Source organism: Leptopilina boulardi, unplaced genomic scaffold, assembly GCF_019393585.1.
Source record: "Leptopilina boulardi isolate dan_hultmark-lab unplaced genomic scaffold, ZJU_Lbou_2.1 LbouV2_368, whole genome shotgun sequence".
Classification (NCBI taxonomy): Eukaryota; Metazoa; Arthropoda; class Insecta; order Hymenoptera; family Figitidae; genus Leptopilina; species Leptopilina boulardi.
In genome coordinates this window covers 2,703,182-2,723,530 of record NW_026137938.1, presented here as the reverse complement: position 1 = coordinate 2,723,530, position 20,349 = coordinate 2,703,182, and the positions used below count along the sequence as shown (strand labels likewise).

General features: G+C 25.9%; 1 protein-coding gene and 1 long non-coding RNA gene across 6 annotated transcripts in view; one reads left to right on the top strand and one right to left on the bottom strand.

Moving 5' to 3' along the window:
* The window catches only part of LOC127287364 (NAD(+) hydrolase sarm1), a 65,094-nt gene that overhangs the window by 6,477 nt on the left and 38,268 nt on the right, over window positions 1–20,349 (top strand). For 2 of the 5 annotated variants that reach the window (XR_007843870.1, XM_051314246.1), the window contains exons 1-2: window positions 1,016–1,536; window positions 1,770–2,033. The exons of 1 other annotated variant lie outside the window; for it this stretch is intronic. Coding sequence is in view for 2 of the 4 variants with exons in the window: in XM_051314246.1 (XP_051170203.1) it covers window positions 1,300–1,536; window positions 1,770–2,033 (501 nt within the window). In the remaining 2 variants the exon portion in view is untranslated. Of the gene's footprint in view, window positions 1–1,015; window positions 1,537–1,769; window positions 2,034–12,054; window positions 12,074–15,622; window positions 15,787–20,349 lie in introns of those variants that run through there. 2 more of the 5 variants (XM_051314251.1, XM_051314249.1) reach the window with 2 other exon arrangements.
* The window catches only part of LOC127287367 (uncharacterized), a 66,275-nt gene that overhangs the window by 12,293 nt on the left and 33,633 nt on the right, over window positions 1–20,349 (bottom strand). The gene's annotated exons all lie outside the window — the stretch shown is intronic.

Below are 20,349 nucleotides of genomic sequence, written 5' to 3'. Positions count from 1 at the left end.
TAATAAATTATTATCAGGGATTAACTTGTATATGACTTGATTGCATATATTGAAGTTAGTAATTTTATATTTAAAACAATCATCGCATTTTGCAATAAGTTGATCATTTGATATATGAACGATTCGCGGACCGGTTGGCCGCATTTGTTTGAATTGCGTCCGGTCGCCCACGTGCCAATATACATAAATATGTCACTACTCCAACTTAAACTCACCCGACTTCAATTTCATTCAATGATCAACTGATACCGGTTTGGCCTTTTCCTCATGTGAAGATATCAATTCTTATCTCTTAAAGACAGGGAGAACATTCTCATATTATTATTTTTTTTTTTTATATAGATAAAATTCCGGATATAATAAAATTGAAAAAGGTTAGCGAACATGAAATGAATGAACTTAGAGTGAAGAAATAACAATAACATAACTTTTATCTTGTTCGGGGGAATTTTTTTTTTCATATAACAATTGAGGGGAGTATTTGTATTTTCAGTGGGAAGTATAGCACAATTTCATGTATAAAAAATAAGTTGTAATGATGGATCTATCTGTGTGTGTGTTTTTTTAAGTAATTTGCTTCTAACATTTAAATTTCCTTTTAGAATAACATTTAAGTATATTTATACCTATTACTGAGAAATATGATTCAAAAATCTATTTCAGGAAGTTAATAATTTTGAAATAGACTTTATCATACGAGGAGAAAACATTCTATTTTCAAAAAAGGATTAATTTTCATATAGAACAATAAAAACTCAATATTTGAATATTTTCAAAAATAGTTGTAAAAATTCGTCTTCTTTGATAATTTTTTTAAAGAGAGAAATGCAAACTGCAAAAGAAAAATTGAAGCACTAAGAGTAGAATATTCTCATTCTGTATTTGCAATATGGTTTCTCTACGTTCTTGACTGATGGTAGGCAACTGTATATACAGTGTTCAACTGTAAGTTTGCGATGAAATCCGTTGCGCGGCGCATAATCAAGGTCTAATCGAGAACTTCTATTTTGTGATCAGGTTAAGTGAATATTTGTCGTCTGCTATATACATATATTTTGTATTTTTCTCGAAAAATCTCGCGTCGTTTCTCGAAATGTGTGTAAAAATCATGTTGTGCGATGATGAACTAAATAATCCCTGTTGAACAATATTTATATTGAAGGTCATACAAAAATAATCTGTTCTAAATTCAACTATTTCTTTATTTGCGAATATTTAAATGAATTATCAAAAAGGTTTCCCCCAAAAAACTTAGTATAGTTAAAATATCTTATCTTGAGATTTAGATTAAAAAAAAAAATGGATCCAGACGAGCCAAAAAGAAAAAAATTAAAATTACTAATGAAGGCATCTATAACACAAATGTTTGATATTTCAAAAGATTGGATGAATGGTGAAAAATATGCAGTTTGCCGAATGTGTTATGATCAACGTTCTATAAAAATGACAAATTCAAATACTTCAGGCCTACATAGACATCTAAAATCTCATCATAGAAAAATTTATGAAGGAATACTTAATGAATGTCATGGAGAGGTTCAGTTTCAATATATTTTATAACTATAATTTATTTTATTACTTGAATGAAATTTTTTTTTCCTAACTTTTTTTTTTTAAATTTAAATTTCGCGCCTTTAGATAATCCTTTTTCAAAAATTGGTACTTTCAATTATCGACAACTTTTGTTCTTTTATTTAAAAATTAAAAATATATTTAAAAAAAAAAAAAACAGGTAATTTTTGTTATAAAAAGAAAGTTTTAATGTACAGGACGAATCGCCCAATACAATTGACGTGGATGATTTACAAAAAGAACAAAGAGAACGAGAACAAATTTCAAAATCTGAATTAATGAATATGTTTGATATTAAACGTGATGATATTCATAGTGATAAATACGCGGTCTGTAAATTATGCGACGATTATCGGGTTATAAAGATGACTAGATCGAATACATCAGGACTACATAGGCATGCTACTAGATATCATAATAAAATTTACAACAAAGAAACACAAGATGAAACTTATGAAGAGGTAAAAATAAAATTTCGATTTATTATTAAAATATTAATAAATTCAAAAATTGAAAAAATTTTTATGAAATTGAATTATAATTTATAGGAGAAAGATTTATAATTTTTGTTAAAAACAATTGAAATTTTATAAATATCACAGTACAACTCATGTTTATCTTATTGTTATTCAAGTTACTTTTATTTTTTTTTTTGCGATGATCTTCGATAGAGTACCTGACTCTAATTAAAAGATGTATAGACAATGGAGAACGTATATATATATTAACAATGGAGTCTTAGATTCTCGGCCCACATTGAATTCCGTATTATCTTTTTGCATATATACTATTTACGATTAATAATTTATTCTTCCTGTTAAATTGCACTTTTTTAAAATATAATTTTTTTTTTAATTTTGCAAAAAAAAATCACATATTTTTAGAGAATTCCTATTGCAACAAATATTTTATTATTCAAAACAGGTTAAATTGCTATTTATAAGTTTTTGATAGACGGTTATAATAGAAATTCAAGCAGTAGTCCTTGAGACGAAATGGACATTGACATTAAACGTTGAACATAGTGTGGTTTGTCTGCTGCAATAATATATAGTTGAGGAAAATAAAGAATTCATCCGTCAACAGATCTCGATCAAATATAAAATTATTTAGTTGCCGAGAAATTCAACTACCATTGGGTATAGTTGACTAGAAAGTAGTTAAACTAACTACTTTTTTAGTTAATCTAATCATGTTTATGTAATTAATGTAACTATTTTTAAGAAGTTAATAAGTAATAGTTGATTTTACGTAAATATGTAATTAAAGTACAACTACAGGTCGGTAGTAAAATTAACTTAAGGTAGTAAAAACAAGTGGAATTGTAGTCAACTGAAAATTTGAAGAGTAGTAAATCCAACTACTATTCACCAGTTATATATGAAATGTAGTAAAAGGAATTAGACAGGCACACAAAAAATAAAAAGTTGTTTGGCCGAGACACTACACTAGTCTATTTTCATGTATTTTTTCACGCTGAATCCGAATCCGAAGTCAGAATTATCAGATTGGCTCTTATTTTTGAGATAAACTTAAAAAACTGCTCAGAAAGAAAAATAAAATCAAAAAGTTAAAAAATTTTTGAATGTCACTGCGATAGTGTAATTCCATGTATTTTTTGTCGCTGAATCCGAATCCAAAGTCAGAATTGTTAGATTCGCTCAAATTTTTGAGATAATTGCAAAAAAAACACAAGTAACAAAAAACTCAAAATACTCAAAATCAGTTTTTTAGAATTAACTTCAAAATTTGAGCCAATCTGTCAATTCTAACTTCGAATTCGAATTCAGCGTGAAAAAATACATAAAAATGCACTATCGTAATGTTTCGGCAAAAAAAATTTCTTTGAGCTAAAATCGCCAAAAACTGATAAAAATTCTGAATTAGGGGCACAGATAATTTTTTTTGCCGAAACACTACGATAGTGCATTTTCATGTATTTTTTCATGCTGAATCCGAATTCGAAGTCAGAATTGACAGATTGGCTGAAATTTTGAAGATAATTCCAAAAAACTGATTTTGAGTATTTTGAGTTTTTTGTTACTTGTGTTTTTTTGAAATTATCTCAAAAATTTGAGCGAATCTAACAATTCTGACTTTGGATTTGGATTCAGCGACAAAAAATACATGGAATTACACTATCGCAGTGACATTCAAAAATTTTTTAACTTTTTGATTTTATTTTTCTTTCTGAGCAGTTTTTTGAGTTTATCTCAAAAATAAGAGCCAATCTGATAATTCTGACTTCGGATTCGGATTCAGCGTAAAAAAATACATGGAAATAGACTAGTGTAGTGTCTCGGCCAAACAACTTTTTATTTTTTGTGTGCCTGTGTTATTTTCTTTAATTAATATTTTGAGTAGTAAATTTTTTATTAATTTCTATGATTTTATAGGCTTCAATAAAATTCTTGTTGTATAATTAACAAGTCGTCTGTAATTAAAACTACTACTTTAAGTAGTAGATTTTTACTATTTTAATTAATTCGATAAACATAAAGAAGATTTTTGATGTAGAATTTACAAATCGTTTCCAGTTAAAACTACTACTTTAAGTAGTAGATTTTACAACTCAAAGTGGTACAACATTAAGAACATTTTTATTGTAGAATTAACAAATCCTTTGTGATTAAAACTACTTTAAGTAGTAATTTTTTAATATTTTAATTAATTCAATCAGCTTGAAAAACGTTTAGTATTGAATCGACTCAAAATTAAACGAATTTTTTTCAGATATTTTGGTAATAGTACAATTGCGGAGACCATTTCACTATTTAATTTGAAAATGAAAATAACAGAAAATCAAAGACAATGTGCAATTCGATAATTAAAAAGTGACAGCTTATAAACATAACCTAAAATGCATGAGAAATTTTTTTTTTGATAAAATCAATATAGCCGAGCTTTTTAGAAGGTAGATGGCAGTTTTGCTTTTTATAAAAACGATTCAGAAAAAATTTAAAGAAAGAAAATAGATGAGTGCTGCCATCTACCTTCTAAAAAGCTCGGCTATATTGATTTTATCGACAATTTTTTCTCATGCATTTTAGGTTATGTTTATAAGCTGTCACTTCGAATCGAATTGCACATTGTCTTTGATTTTCTGTTATTTTCATTTTCAAATTAAATAGTGAAATGGTCTCCGCAATTGTACTATTACCAAAATATCTGAAAAAAATTCGTTTAATTTTGAGTCGATTCAATTCGGCCGCATGATTGATATAAATTGATTAAATTTTTTGCATCCAAAAATGAGACCGTTTCGTGTATCATTTCTAAAAATGATACACAAAACGATCTCTTTTTGATATAACTTATGTGCATCAAAACGTTGCAAAGATTTGATGCAATTTTTGGTCTCAATTTGATACTTTTAGGAAAACTGTGTACTACTTTCAGTAGTAGCTTTTACTATTTAAAGTGGTTAAATAGGCATTAAAAATATTTATGTCGTAGAAGTAAAAAATCCTTTGCAATTAAAACTATCACTTTAAGTAGTAGATTTTACTGCACTATGCAATTAAACAACTTATAATATAATTAAATGATGAAAAATTTACAAGTCAAAACTTAAAAAGGATAGTTATAGCAACTAATAAAAGTAGTAAAAATTACTACTTTAAATAGTTAAATTACCAATTGGACAAGCAGAAAGTAGTCTTTGAGTAGTTTGCAGACTGTCGTAGCGAGCGTGCGTGGTTAGTCGGTTAAAGTATCGGATTGCGAGCGTTAGGGTCGAGGGTTCAATTCCCGTCGGTTAGAAATTTTCTTTGTTAGGTACATAATCGTTAGGGCATAAAATAAGCGTCAGTATAGAAGAGAGGATGAAAAAGTCAATTCTACTGATAATAAACAATTATAAATAAAAAATAATTTTATTTTCCTATTTTAAGTAGTAAAATCTACTACTTAAAGTAGTAGTTTCAATTGCAAAAGATTTATTAATTCTACAAAAAAATGATCTTAAAGCCTATTGAACCACTTTCAGTAGTAAAGTTTACTACTTAATGTAGTATTTTCAATTGCAAAATATTTATTAAATGTACCAAAAAAATGTTCTTAATGTTGTACCACTTTGAGTTGTAAAATCTACTACTTACATCTTGAGTTGTTTTAACATTTTAAAATTGAGTTAATACAATCACAAAATGTCATTCTACCAATTACATTTTTAATTGGTTTAACTATTTTTATATAGTTAATAGAACCGTTTAAATTCAGTTGAGGACCTATTGTACTACTCAGAGTAGTTAAAAAGTAGCAAAAACCTACTAGATTTTTTTCAGTGTATAAAATTTGTAAAATTATAAATTCTATAGTATATATATGCTTTTGAATCAATAATTTTTATACCTTTGGCAAATATTTTACTTTTCTTGAATAAGAAAATACTTTCGTTAGAGTGAATCAATTTTTTCTTTTTTCTTTGGGTCACATGAGCACAAGGACATGCCAAGGAGTCTCTCTATATATATATGATAAAGTATTGTTGCAACAACAATGACCGATGGCCACTCCTTGCGGTTTACCGTTGTCCCAGCCACCTACTATAAACAACTGCTGACAAGGTCATAAATAATATTTCACAATTATGCGCGAGAGAAGAAGCGAGGACATATGATGAAGAGGAACACACGGGAAAATTATCTAGCTTCAACTGGAAACGGAACTCATTTTTTTTTATAAAGATCTTCTTCCAACTATAATAATTGAATCTGTTTTTTAATCTGATTCTGAATCATTTGAAGAAACTACAACGAACTAAAATACAAGATCTTTAAATAAAGAAGTTAATTTTAGATAGAACAATAATTAACGTACTAGAATAGCTCAATATATATATATATATATATATATATATATATGGTGATACAAATTTCTTTCGTTGCAAGAACACAGAATTCGTGCCAATAAATTTTAGCACCACGTGTTTTGTCAATTATCATATGTTCTCGTGCAATATTTGTATTGTCGAAGGACAAGAAGCTGTAAAAACGCGACTTTTGGCAGTCTTTGATAAACTTATCACATTGATATTAAAATTTCATAGAATTTACCTTTGGGAAAATAATTTATTTAGTTGACCCTAAAAAAAACACTAAAAAAATTCTATTCAACAAATGAAATTTCGAATCAATTCTTCTATAATTTTGTCAGTTATGAAAATTTTCAAAATTATTTTCATCTTATCTAAAAATAAATATTGTAAGAAGCATAAGAAATTCTACGTATTCTAAAGAAGGGGGGTAATTGCAAATATTCAAAGACAGTTTCACAGCCTAGTAGAATTGATCTAGCCCAGCTTGTTGGTGGCAATTTCAGTATGTTTACTTTACGTCCAGACGGGATCGAGGCCAGTTACTAATTCCGGGTTCGTGGAATGCGTTCTAAATACAAGACAAACATATATACTAATTTTCACAATTGAAATCTCCTGACATGAAAAAAAGAATCCAGAAACCTCTCCCATTGAATCGAGTACGTGTGAAACTTGTCAGTTTTATGCTCATTGTTTCTTAAAAGGAGTTTAAAATAACAGAGAGCAAAAGCCAAAGTTGATTAGACTAATCAGTTACTTCTCTTAGACATATACTCTAAATGAACTGGACTTTTTATAAAATTTATGAAATAATGGTTTTAAAATTTGTGAGGGGAGAAAAATCTACACACTCAAAAAAAATAAGTAGTAGATTTGACTACTTTTTAACTACCCTGTATAGTATACAATAGGTCCTCAACTCAATTTTAAAAGTTGTATTAACTACTAAAAAGTAGTTAAAATAACTAAGAATGTAGTTGATATAATAAGATTTTGTAGTTAGTTTTAAATTCTAACTACATTTTTAAGTTAATTGTACTACTAATTTTTAACTTCTTAAGAAATAATGAAATTAACTACACAAACATTGTTAAACTAACTAAGAACTTCTTTTCACTTAACTACCCAAAGGTAGTTGAAGATTTCGGATAAATTTTTTTCAGTGCAGAATTAAATTTTTTTTTACATACAGATTTTGTCATACGAAGCAAAAAATTTTGATATAAAATTGAAATTATTTTAATAAGGGGCAACATTATCAATAAGTTAGAAAAGTAGGTGGTGCATTTTGACTCGACAACTTTAATGACAATTGATGTTTCCTATCATTAAATGCTAAGAGACCAACGATCCTAATATTAGAAATAACGATCTTTCTGAATGTCTTTAACTGAAATACTTTATGACTTCCCTTTTGAAGAATCCTGTTATCAATTTACAAAAAAAGTTTTTCTTCTTAAATAATACACAAAATATACGACAAAAATTAAGTTTAAAATCACTTTTCTTAAAGTGCTCTCGATTTTGATTCAACGATTTTCTTAATCATATAAAATACTTTCAAAATGCAAAGGAAAATCTGAATATTTATTTCAAACGCATACCAACAAACAAGTATTATAAAAAAAAAAGTTTGAAAAAAGTTTTGTTTAAAAATTTAAAAGTGATTTCGAATCATATAAAAGAATTTAACTTTTATATGGATATAAGGTCAAGAAACAATGCGTTACTTGTCCCTGACACAGTCGGCCCTTTTATCGATGTTCCATGTCGATATTGCCAATTATTCTAGTCGACCGACCGTCACTTTTGCATTTGTCACAGCAGCCACAAGAGTTGCGCACATAGAAAAAAAAAACCATACATACTTGCAACATAATCACATTCGTCATAATAATGTCATTAAGCCTGATTCGTTTTTTTTTTTTTTTTTCTAAAATTAAATTTATAATGTTTATAATCTCACATTACTCATTGGAATCGATCAAATCCAATAGTGAAATTCCAAAGAAATATGATAAATAAACTATTTTCCATACTTTGATAATTTATAACTGAGATCGTTTTTAATTTTTCATACATGGCATATAAATTTATATCATTTACAGGGGCCTCTTTTCTTTTTCTATAACAAAAAGAATATATATATATATATATATATATATATATATATATGGGAATAGATCAATTAGAATTATTGCTTTGTTTATTTGTGAAAAATGTTTTGAGTATGTTACAAGTTTAAATAATTTATGTTCTTTGTAAATGAACAATAATTACAGAATTAAAAGTAATTAATTAATTCCACAGTTAATGAATCTTTTTGTACATATATATATATATAATTATACACCATTAATTTAATAATAAATATTACCTACGGGTAAATCATGTTTCTGTCACTAAATGGTAATTAAAAGTCATTATCATCGGTATACTCTATAAATCTGAATCAGTATAGAAATTCTACTAATTCAATCAGTACTTTTCATTTTAACTGAAGTTTCAGTTATTTTTTGAAATTTACTAATTTAATTAGTGAATATACAAGCAATAGAAAATAACTTATGTAAAACAATTATTTGTATATAATATAAAGTTTGAAATTAACTATTAAATCAGTTAGTTTTTGCTGCTGCTGCCATATATTTATTGTATTACTGATTCAATCAGTAGTTTTTGTGGCCGCTGCCATATATTTATTGTATTACTGATTCAATCAGTAATTGATATTTTACTAATTGAATCTGTGAATTTCTACTAATTATCAGTTGCTCAATTATCGCTATGGCAATTAGTACACTGAAAAAAAACTAGTAGGTTTTACTACTTTTTAACTACTCTGAGTAGTACAATAGGTCCTCAACTGAATTTAAACGGTTCTATTAACTATATAAAAATAGTTAAACCAATTAAAAATGTAATTGGTAGAATGACATTTTGTGATTGTATTAACTCAATTTAAAAATGTTAAAACAACTCAAGATGTAAGTAGTAGATTTTACAACTCAAAGTGGTACAACATTAAGAACATTTTTTTGGTACATTTAATAAATATTTTGCAATTGAAAATACTACATTAAGTAGTAAACTTTACTACTGAAAGTGGTTCAATAGGCTTTAAGATCATTTTTTTGTAGAATTAATAAATCTTTTGCAATTGAAACTACTACTTTAAGTAGTAGATTTTACTACTTAAAATAGGAAAATAAAATTATTTTTTATTTATAATTGTTTATTATCAGTAGAATTGACTTTTTCATCCTCTCTTCTATACTGACGCTTATTTTATGCCCTAACGATTATGTACTTAACAGAGAAAATTTCTAACCGACGGGAAATGAACCCTCGACCCCAACGCTCGCTATCCGATACCTTAACCGACTAACCACGCACGCTCGCTACGACAGTCTGCAAACTACTCAAAGACTACTTTCTGCTTGTCCAATTGGTAATTTAACTATTCAAAGTAGTCATTTTTACTACTTTTATTAGTTGCTATAACTATCCTTTTTAAGTTTTGACTTGTAAATTTTTCATCATTTAATTATATTATAAGTTGTTTAATTGCATAGTGCAGTAAAATCTACTACTTAAAGTGATAGTTTTAATCACAAAGGATTTGTTAATTCTAGAACAAAAATGTTCTTAAAGCCCATTGTACCACTTTGAGTTGTAAAATCTACTACTTAAAGTAGTAGTTTTAACTGGAAACGATTTGTAAATTCTACATCAAAAATTTTATCGAATTAATTAAAATAGTAAAAATCTACTACTTAAAGTAGTAGTTTTAATTACAGACGACTTGTAAATTCTACAACAAGAATTTAATTGAAGCCTGTAAAATCATAGAAATTAATAAAAAATTTAGTAGGGGAATAGTGTCAGGGTTGGACACAGTTTTGGTTTTTTGTTTATAAATATTTTGTTTAGATAAATTCAGTCAATTGCGGTATATGAGTGGAAAGATCTACAAAAGAGGAACACTTTTGCTGTGGACCGTAAATTGATTGGTCCAAAATTAAAAAAGTTATAAACATTAAAAAAAAAAATCTAGTCAGAGTTGGACTTTTCAGTCAGGGTTGGACACTTTTTGAAAATCGAAATGCATTATTGGTAAAAACGTAAAATAACATTTGTAATGTTTTTTTATTCTTATTTTTTCATGTTTATCTTTACTTATTGTTTACAAATTGTAAAGCTTCATGGATTTTAAAAAGGAATGAACTCAAATTACAAAAAATAACGCTTTATTGTTCCAAATAACTCAATGAAATGATGAACAAAATTTATACAATTTAAGTATTATTTTTCTAATATTTTTGGCACAATTTTGCACTGAAATATCAATAAAATAAAATTTATTTATAAATTGTGTCAAATTCATAATTAATATGGGTGTCCAACCCTAACTGTATAAAGTGTTCAACCCTAACTAGAAGCATCATTTTCGAATTGTGCTAACCATAACTAGACATGTGTCGCTATTCGATTTTTCACTTTTTTCTTCTTAAATTATGTACCCCACAATACATTCAATAAGCTTACCTTGCCGAATTCTTGCTTTTTTTACACATTTTTTAGGTTTATTCACAAGTCAAACAAAACTTTTTTTGTCTCTTCGATTGCATCGAAGTCAGAAGAGACGCTGCTTTTGATTCTCCAAAAATGTAATGCCATAAAAAGTTAGGTTACACTACTAGAAGATTCGTCACGTACGCACACAGGTGGCGCTAGTGTTCTTATTTAAAAAAAGCCAAGTGTCCAACCCTGACACTATTCTTCTACTCATAAAGCAGTTACATTAATTAAAGAAAATAATTCCTTTTACTACATTTCATATAACTGGTGAATAGTAGTTGGATTTACTACTCTTCAAATTTTCAGTTGACTACAATTCCACTTGTTTTTACTACCTTAAGTTAATTTTACTATCGACCTGTAGTTGTACTTTAATTACATATTTACGTAAAATCAACTATTACTTATTAACTTCTTAAAAATAGTTACATTAATTACATAAACATGATTAGATTAACTAAAAAAGTAGTTAGTTTAACTACTTTCTAGTCAACTATACCCAATGGTAGTTGAATTTCTCGGCAACATTTTTTTCAGTATAGATTTCTACTGCTAATCAGAGAAATATGACTGATTCAAATTTAGAGAGTATACTTGATTGGCTTGTGTTAAAAGTGAAATATGAATTTAGTGGAGCAAATTCGAAATACATTGTATTGTGACTAATATATATTCCCCCCCCCCCCAATAACAGTTTCGTTCACATTTTTAGTTACCAAATAATTTTCTCATTGTATATTATATGTTTAGACCTTAAATTGTTTTTAAAATTTTGCACGTGCTGCCTGTTTCGACACTCACCAATTTAAATTGTGCGTGGGTTTTAGTATTTTTATTATAAATATGGAACTGGTAATTTGAAAAAGGTGAAAACAAACCAAGTTCAATCGCCTTGAAAAATTTTGTCGTTAAGGCCAGGGTTACCGAACCTTTCACGCACACACACACAAAAGAATATTGTAAATTTTAAGCACAAACAAAACACAAAGACCCATTAAAATTCGTAGGCAAATTCAAACTATATTTATTTGATATATAATGAAATTTTTTTGTTTTTGTTTCAGGTATGCTTTATTTTCAATTATCTCGATAATATTTTCCGTGAGTATGAATATATATTTCTATTGTGTTTTTTTTTTTTTCATGGATTATGATAAGTGATATTAGTTCTTTGTCTTGGACGTGGAGAATTTATAGTCTTTGTGTAAATAATTTCTTCTTAGAAAAATGGTGGGACAATACATTAACCTTTTATTTTAATGACCAATGCAAAAATATCATTAAACCTAGTTGGTCTCGTTTGAGAATTATATTTGTCTTTATAGCTTTCCAGCAATGTCAAAAAAATTTCATGCGGATTATGCAAGTCGTTATTGTATACATACGCATTTTAGTATTTATTTTTCACATGTGCGAATTACTATATAATATAAGTTTAAATCTTTAAAAATTAATGCATAACGCAATCACTAATAGAATAAATATTATTTTAATTAGAATCTAAAAATAAATTTCATTTTAGAAAATAATAAATCATAATTAAAAATTATAAAGCAGATTTGTGGGTCTAAAAGGAGGGGTAGGAGATTTTGTCATATGACTCACTGAACGAGTGCAACTGACTCGAAGTGGTCGGGAAAAACCCACATTTTTTTTTTCTTTCCTTTTAGTTTTGTATCCTATTCGCGACTTCTATTTTCAATCTTTTATGTTTTTTTTCTTTTTTTTTTTTTTTTGCAAATAAAATACTGTTTTCGATTGAAGGAGAATTGGAGTATTAAATAGAAGACATACAAATGCCGTAGCGAAAATTGAAATTTTTTTTTTAAATTTCTCTATTATTTTTCTTTTTTTTTCGTTAATGAATGAAAAATAAAATTTATAACACGAAAGAACTGTTTAATAGTAAATTCTCTATTGATTGTCAAGGATGCATCATTTTACGCGTATATACATAATTAAAATCAGAATCCGTCAATGTAAAGTGCCGTAAGCGAATAAAATTCTATTTCTGTTAAAGATTTCCAAGAATTTTCTTATTTTTCCGACTGAATTGTGCAATATACAAGGCATAACTCGAATAATGATTATAACGATAAATGTATTTATTAATTCAATATAAATACCATTTTTACGACGCAATTGATTTAAGTAGAGAACCTTTTTGTCTTTTTATAATGCATTAAAAAAAAAGTGTCTAAAAAAAAAAAAATTATATATAGAAATAATTGAAGATTTCCATAAAATCGCATTAATCCAAACATTTTTACTAAATTTGAATTAAATCAATTACTCAAATGATTTTTAACAAAAAGCACAATAAATAATGCTTCTTTTATTACTTATTTTTTCATCGTTTTATTATTTTCGAAATTTATTGTTTTTTTTCAGCAAGGAAAAATTAGCAAATTATTTATGGAAAAATTACTATATAAAATACTACAACTCACACAATTATCTATAATTCTATAACCTTGTTCTATATACTAAGTATACATAATATTTCCATTTTTGTTAAAAAAAAAAATAATAATTTAAACATATATTTTTTATATATATTCTAATGTAATTTATAGTTGAGTGTATCGAACAATAAGTATATTATTCAAAAAAAAGAATATATCTTCAGGGATGAATAGAATATAAAAAATTAATTTTTTTTTCAAATATAAATCACTACCTATTGATATAATAGAGTGTGACTGTAAGTATAAGTTTAGGATAATATTTACAAGAAACAAAAAGTTGTCAGGATTACTGATAATTATATCTTTATAATGTTGGTTTAAAAAAAAATATCTAAAGAATACAATTTGATACGCATAATTATGTAATTTAGAAGACACTCATTATTATACATGCGTGTTACGTAAATAATTGATTAATAAAAAAAAAAAAAAAAAAAAAAAAAACATGAATTATACAGAGAGATTATATAAACTATTAAAAAAAAAGGATTTGATTCAAATAATCAATGACTATATTGTCAAATAAATATTTACTTGAACCAAATAATTTTTATTTGAATTAAATAAATTTTATTTGAATCAATAATTTATGTATTAGAAACAAATACCATTTAGTAACAGAAAAAAAAATCTTCTCTCTAAATCTGAATTAGTAAAAATGTTTACTAATTTGAATTAGTGACTCACTTTTTGGTTCTGAATTAGTTAAATTTTACTAATTGTTACTCTCTAAATTTGAATTAGTAAAAATTTTAACTAATTTGAATTAGTGACTCACTTTTTGCTATTGAATTAGTAAAATTTTACTAATTATTAGTAACTTTGACTGATAATTAGTGAAATTTAACTAATTCAATAGCAAAAAGTGAGTCACTAATTCAAATTAGTAAAAATTTTCACTAACTCAGATTTAGAGAGTAGTAAAAGTTACTAATAATTAGTAAAATTTTACTAATTCAGAAGCAAAAAGTGAGTCACTAATTCAAATTAGTAAACATTTTTACTAATTCAGATTTAGAGAGTTTACAACTCAGAGAAATAGTATATTTATCTCAGAGCCTACTAACTCATTTATTTGTTGCAAATATATTTTATTTCATTGGAATAAAAAATTTATTTAAACTAAAGAAAAATTTATTTATGCCAAATGAAATTTTTATTTACACCAAATAAATATGTTAGTAGGCTCTGTGACAAATATACGTTTATTTAATTCAAATATATTTTATTTGATTTAAATAAATCATTTCTCTGGGTGTATAACAGCAATATGTTTCTTTAGAATAGCAAAAACTTTTGCTGTTTTAGTGAAACATTTTGCTATTCCAGTGAAACTTATCAGGTGGAAATTTTTTTTCCTTAATTCGAATTATAAATAATTGATACAATTAAAAATATATTTACTTGAGCCAAATATTTATTTGATAATAGTCAAGTAATCGTTTATTTGAATCAAATAAATTTTTTTTTTCAGTTTACAGATGCAGCTACCATGTCCTATCCTAACATTATTTTTAACCTCTAATAACATAATTTAAAGTTAAAGAAGAAGTATATAACTGTCGAATGATTAATTCTCATTTCCTTTCAGACACTTGTTCTAAAGTCATTAGACATCGTCACAAGTTCGAAGGTCACGGTTGACACGCGAGTGTTGTATTTTAACCTGCTCCATCTTTTTTTTTTTTTTTTTATTTTATTTTTTTTCTCTCTCACTGATTGGCGAACCTTCAAATGGTGGGAGTAGACACATATATAAGTTTGCAATATGCTCCCTCGAGTTTAGTTTGCATTCATGTTTTCGCCTCGCGACACATATGTGAGAAATCTTTCACAGGCCAAAAATAAACTTTTTGTGTTATGCAAAAAATAAAGTTTTTTCCAAAAAAAAAATCAATAAAAAAAAAGTAGTGCAATGTATTAAAAAAAATTTTTGACTTTGTGGAAAGTGTTTTTTTTTTTGCGAAAAAAAGTGATTTTGACAAAAATGCCTTAAATTATAAGTTAAAAAAAAATATAGGGTTTAAATCAAAGCCTTAAAATATTAAAAAGAATTTTTTAATCACAAAAAATAGCTATGTGAAACCAAATAAATTTTGTGAATTTTTTTTTTATATAGAAAGATAAATGACAGTTTCTTAAATGTGACAATTAGTGAAGAAGAAAGGGAAGAAATTAATAAATTACGTTTTTTTTTTTTTTTTTTGTAATATCGAAGAAAATAAGGGACAAGAGTGAAAGTAGTTTGTTATATTTTGTGATCCTGCAATGACCATGGTGGTGAGCAAGATCAACATGTATCCCACCACACCAAGGCGATCTTTTTTTTCCGGTCTTCATACGAAGGTAAAGAAAACAATTAATTTGGTTAAAAATTCACAAAAAAAAAATACTTCGAAATAAATAATTTTTTAGGTCATAGTAAATTAATGGTTGATTTATATATTAATTTTTGCAAAATTTCTTCGATATTGCAAAAAAAAGTTCTTACATTAAAAAAAAAAAAAAAATTTGATTCAAGTAATCAGTTACTTTATTATCAAATAAATATTTACTTGAACCAAAAATAATTTTTATTTATTTCAAATACAAAAGTTATTGGTTTAAATAAAGTTTATTTAATTCAAATAAAATATTATTTGGTTCAAGTAAATATACATTTATTTGATGATAGTCAATTAACCGATTATATATTATTTGAATCAAATAAATTTTTTTTTCTCTAACATATAGTGAAAAAAAAATTCATTTGGTACAGAGAAAGTTTTCACTGAAGAAAGATTTAATTGAAACAAATTTTTTTTTCTTTGAATGAAAGAAATTTTTGCATTAAATCAAAGAAATTCTAACATTGATATATTAGGATGAAAGAAACATTTATTTGAATTAAATAAAAAATTTCTTTAAATCAAAGAAATCTTTTTTCCGGTTTGTGATAAAAGAGAAATTTTTAAAAATCTTTCTTGAAGAAAACACTTCTTATGTTTGATTACAGCTCGTATACGTTCTATTTCAATACTTCAATTTCCTGCTTCCGTTTACTTATCGCCTATTAGTTTCACTTGAAATAGCGCATTTCATTTACAATTCTCTCTTGTTAAATAATATTTTCTTTGCTTAAAATAATGACTAAATATTTAAAAAAAAAAAAAAATGAAAATAAAATTTTGCCACATAAACATTTTTATATTAATTTCCACGGTCGAATTTTTAATAATTTAAATGAAATTTAAAGATTCATATTTCGTGAATCAAGTTGCGGTAAATATGGGTGAATTATTTTTTTTTTGTACGTTGCATGTTTAGTTACAATATTTTTTATTTCATACTAGGTGTTAAAAATCATTAACGATGCACTTTCTCTTGCCTCGTGACTTATTTTATTATTTTTATTTTTTTTTTAATACTAAAAACACTTCCGCTGTACAATGCGAAAAATGAGAATTTTGTGAATATTTCATTTATTCCCAAGCTTTATGTGAGAAACACATAAAAAACGCTTGTATTTTACAAAAAAAAAAAAAAGAAAGAAAAATTTCACCTCTATTGCAGTTTTTTGAAATTTCGATGAACTATCTATGATCCAACCCAAGTGAAACGATTCTACGGAAACTACTCCACGGAATTCCGTAAAAATTATATACGGAATTCCGCAAAAATTTCCGCAAATTTTTTGAAAGAAGTTCTTTTGTAATTTTGCGAATTTTTTATAAGAATTACATACATAATCTCTATACAGAATTGCACAAAATTTTTGTTAGAATTTCACAACTGTACACTGAAAAAAATTTATCCGAAATCCTCAACTACCTTTAGTTAACTGACTTATGAAAGTAGTAAAAGTAACTACTTTTTTTGGTTATTTTAACTATGTGCGTGTAGTCAATTTAACTATTTTTTATGGAGTTAAGAATTAGTAGTTAATTGTACTTAACAAAAGTAGTTAAATCAACTTCAAAAATTAGAACAATTACAAAATCTCCTTGACCCAACTAAATTCTTAGTTCTTTTAACTACACTGAAAAAAAAATTTATTTGATTCAAATACCGGTGTATTTGGTTATTATCAAATAAATATTTATTTGAATCAAATATTTCTTATTTGAATCAAATAAATGGTATTTGCTTCAAATACTGAAATATTTGATACAAATATTATATATTTGATTCAAATAAGAAATATTTGATTCAAATAAATATTTATTTGATAATAACCAAATACACCGGTATTTGAATCAAATAAATTTTTTTTCAGTGTACTTTTTAATAGTCCATACAACTCTTTAAATTCAGTTAAGGACCTATTGAACTATGCACACTGAAAAAAATTTATCCGAAATCTTCAACTACCTTTGGGTAGTTAAGTGAAAAGAAGTTAAAACAATTACTTTCTTAGTTAGTTTAACAATGTTTGTGTAGTTAGTTTCACTATTTCTTAAGTAGTTAAAAATTAGTAGTACAATTAACTTAAAAATGTAGTTAGAATTTAAAACTAACTACAAAATCTTATTATATCAACTACATTCTTAGTTATTTTAACTACTTTTTAGTAGTTAATACAACTTTTAAAACTGAGTTGAGGACCTATTGTACTATACAGGGTAGTTAAAAAGTAGTCAAATCTACTATTTATTTTTTTGAGTGCAGGGTATAGTTAAAAAAGTAGTCAAATCTACTAGTTTTTTTATTGAGTGTATTTTTTACTGATTTTTTTTTTGTAATTTTAAAATAACTGCTGGTGGATACACTGAAAAAAATTAGTCGAGAAATTCAACTGCCGTTAGTTAGTTGACTGAAAAATAGTAAAAGTAACTAATTTTTTGGTTACTTTTAACCAAAAATTTGGTTAAAAATGCGAGTAGTCAATTTAACTATTTTTTATGGAGTTAATAATTACCTAGTATTGATCTGACTTAAAAATGTAATTGAGTCAACTACAAAATCTCATCGGACCAACTATATTCTTAGTTCTTTTATCTACTTTTTGGTAGTCAATACAACTTTTTAAATTTCGTTGTCGACGTATTGAATAATGCAAGGTCGTTAATAAGTAGTAAAATCTACTAGTCTTTTTACAGTGTATAAAATAAAATTTACATTATGATCTGATGTATAGGAATCAAGGTGTCAACCAAACACTTTTAACGAGAAAAATGACCTCTAAATGCATGCTTAAAGGTATAGAATCAAACTTCCATATAATTATATCAAATAAAATAACAATTTTTTAAATTAGTTTTAGCTGTTACTATAACGAGTGATTTAGTTTTAAAAGAAAGTTCAATTTCTCAGCAATTTTTTGTAAATAATAAGAATCAGCTTTTTTATGGTGAAAAGAAGTAATATATTAAAATTAAAATTGCAAACACATTAAATAAATCAGAAATCTAATTGAATAAATAAAAAAAAAATAAAAAAATTTGGAAAACGTTTTATTGACCTCTCAAATAAGTTCGACTAGATATTAATTAATCTATCATAAATTCTATATATTATATCCACCAGGAACATAATCGTCGACTAGTTTTCGTTATAGTAGCAGCAGTTATTTTAAAATCACAAAAAAATCAGCAAAAAATAAAGTTATGGAATTTTATTGAAAATTTTCTGCAATTCTGTATGGAATTCTTCCAAAAAAAAATTCGCAAAATTACGAAAGGAATACTTTCAAAATTTTGCGGAATTCCGTATGGAATTTCCGTGGAGTAATTTCCGTAGAATCGTTTCACCTGGGTTAATAGAGTCAAAAGATTTAGTTAAATTGGAAATTTATTGAAATTGCTTTACGAAAATATTAAAAATAGAAGGGAATTTCCTATTCTACATATAGAAAATAGAATAAATAAATTTTTTGGAAAATAACCAAGATATACGAAGAAGAAGAATTTTGTGCATCTATATAGTGGTTTATCAAATGTATAATTTTTTTTTTTTTTTTTTTAAATAAACATAAATCGCGACTGGAATTTTTAAGTAATTTTATACCTATTGTGTATATAATATAATTCTAGAAAATGTCTTTAGAAATGAAGATTCATTGTTATGGAAAATGTTGGTCAGGGCCAAGAAACAATAACACATGGTGTATATATCACATATTTTTCATTTAAATTTCACTATAGATAAATTATCGTGACTGTGATTTAAAATAAATAAATTTTAAATGACAACGTATATGAAAAAAAAATTTATTTAATTCAAATAATCGGTTACTTGATTATTATCAAATAAATATATTTATTTGTATACACGGAAAAAAAGAAAAAGTAATTTTTACACATTATACTTTTAGAGTAAAACGGGAACTGTCCAAAATTTCTACGCATTTCTGGCAACTTTTACGCAAAAATATAGTAAAATTGACTATTTCTGTAGTAAATTTTATTGTTTCCGTATAGTAAATTTTACTGTTTCCGTAGTAATTTTTACTATATTTCTGGAGTAAATTTTACTATTTTTGAAGTAAAAGTTGCCAGAAACGCGCAGAAATTTTGGACAGTTTGCCCATTTTACTCTAAAAGTATGTAAAAATTATTTTTTCTTTTTTTCCGTCTATCATTATTTGAGATGATTTATTTGTTTTAAATACAAAAATTATTGGTTCAAATGTACGGTTTATTTAATTTAAATAAAAATTATTTGGTTCAAGTAAATATTTATTTGATAATATAGTTAAGTAATCCAGTATTTGAATGAAATAAATTTTTTTTTTTTTCAAGTGCCAATGCATATAAAAGAATGATAGCACTATATATACATTATTTCCTTATTTATCGACAAGGTTTGGCTTCTTATGCATTGATTTATAACGAGATTCTTTATATGGGAATTGTAATTTCAAAATCAGCATGCTATTTGTGTATAAAATCAGTAATAAAACTACTTGCATAATCTTTTTTTTTCTATATA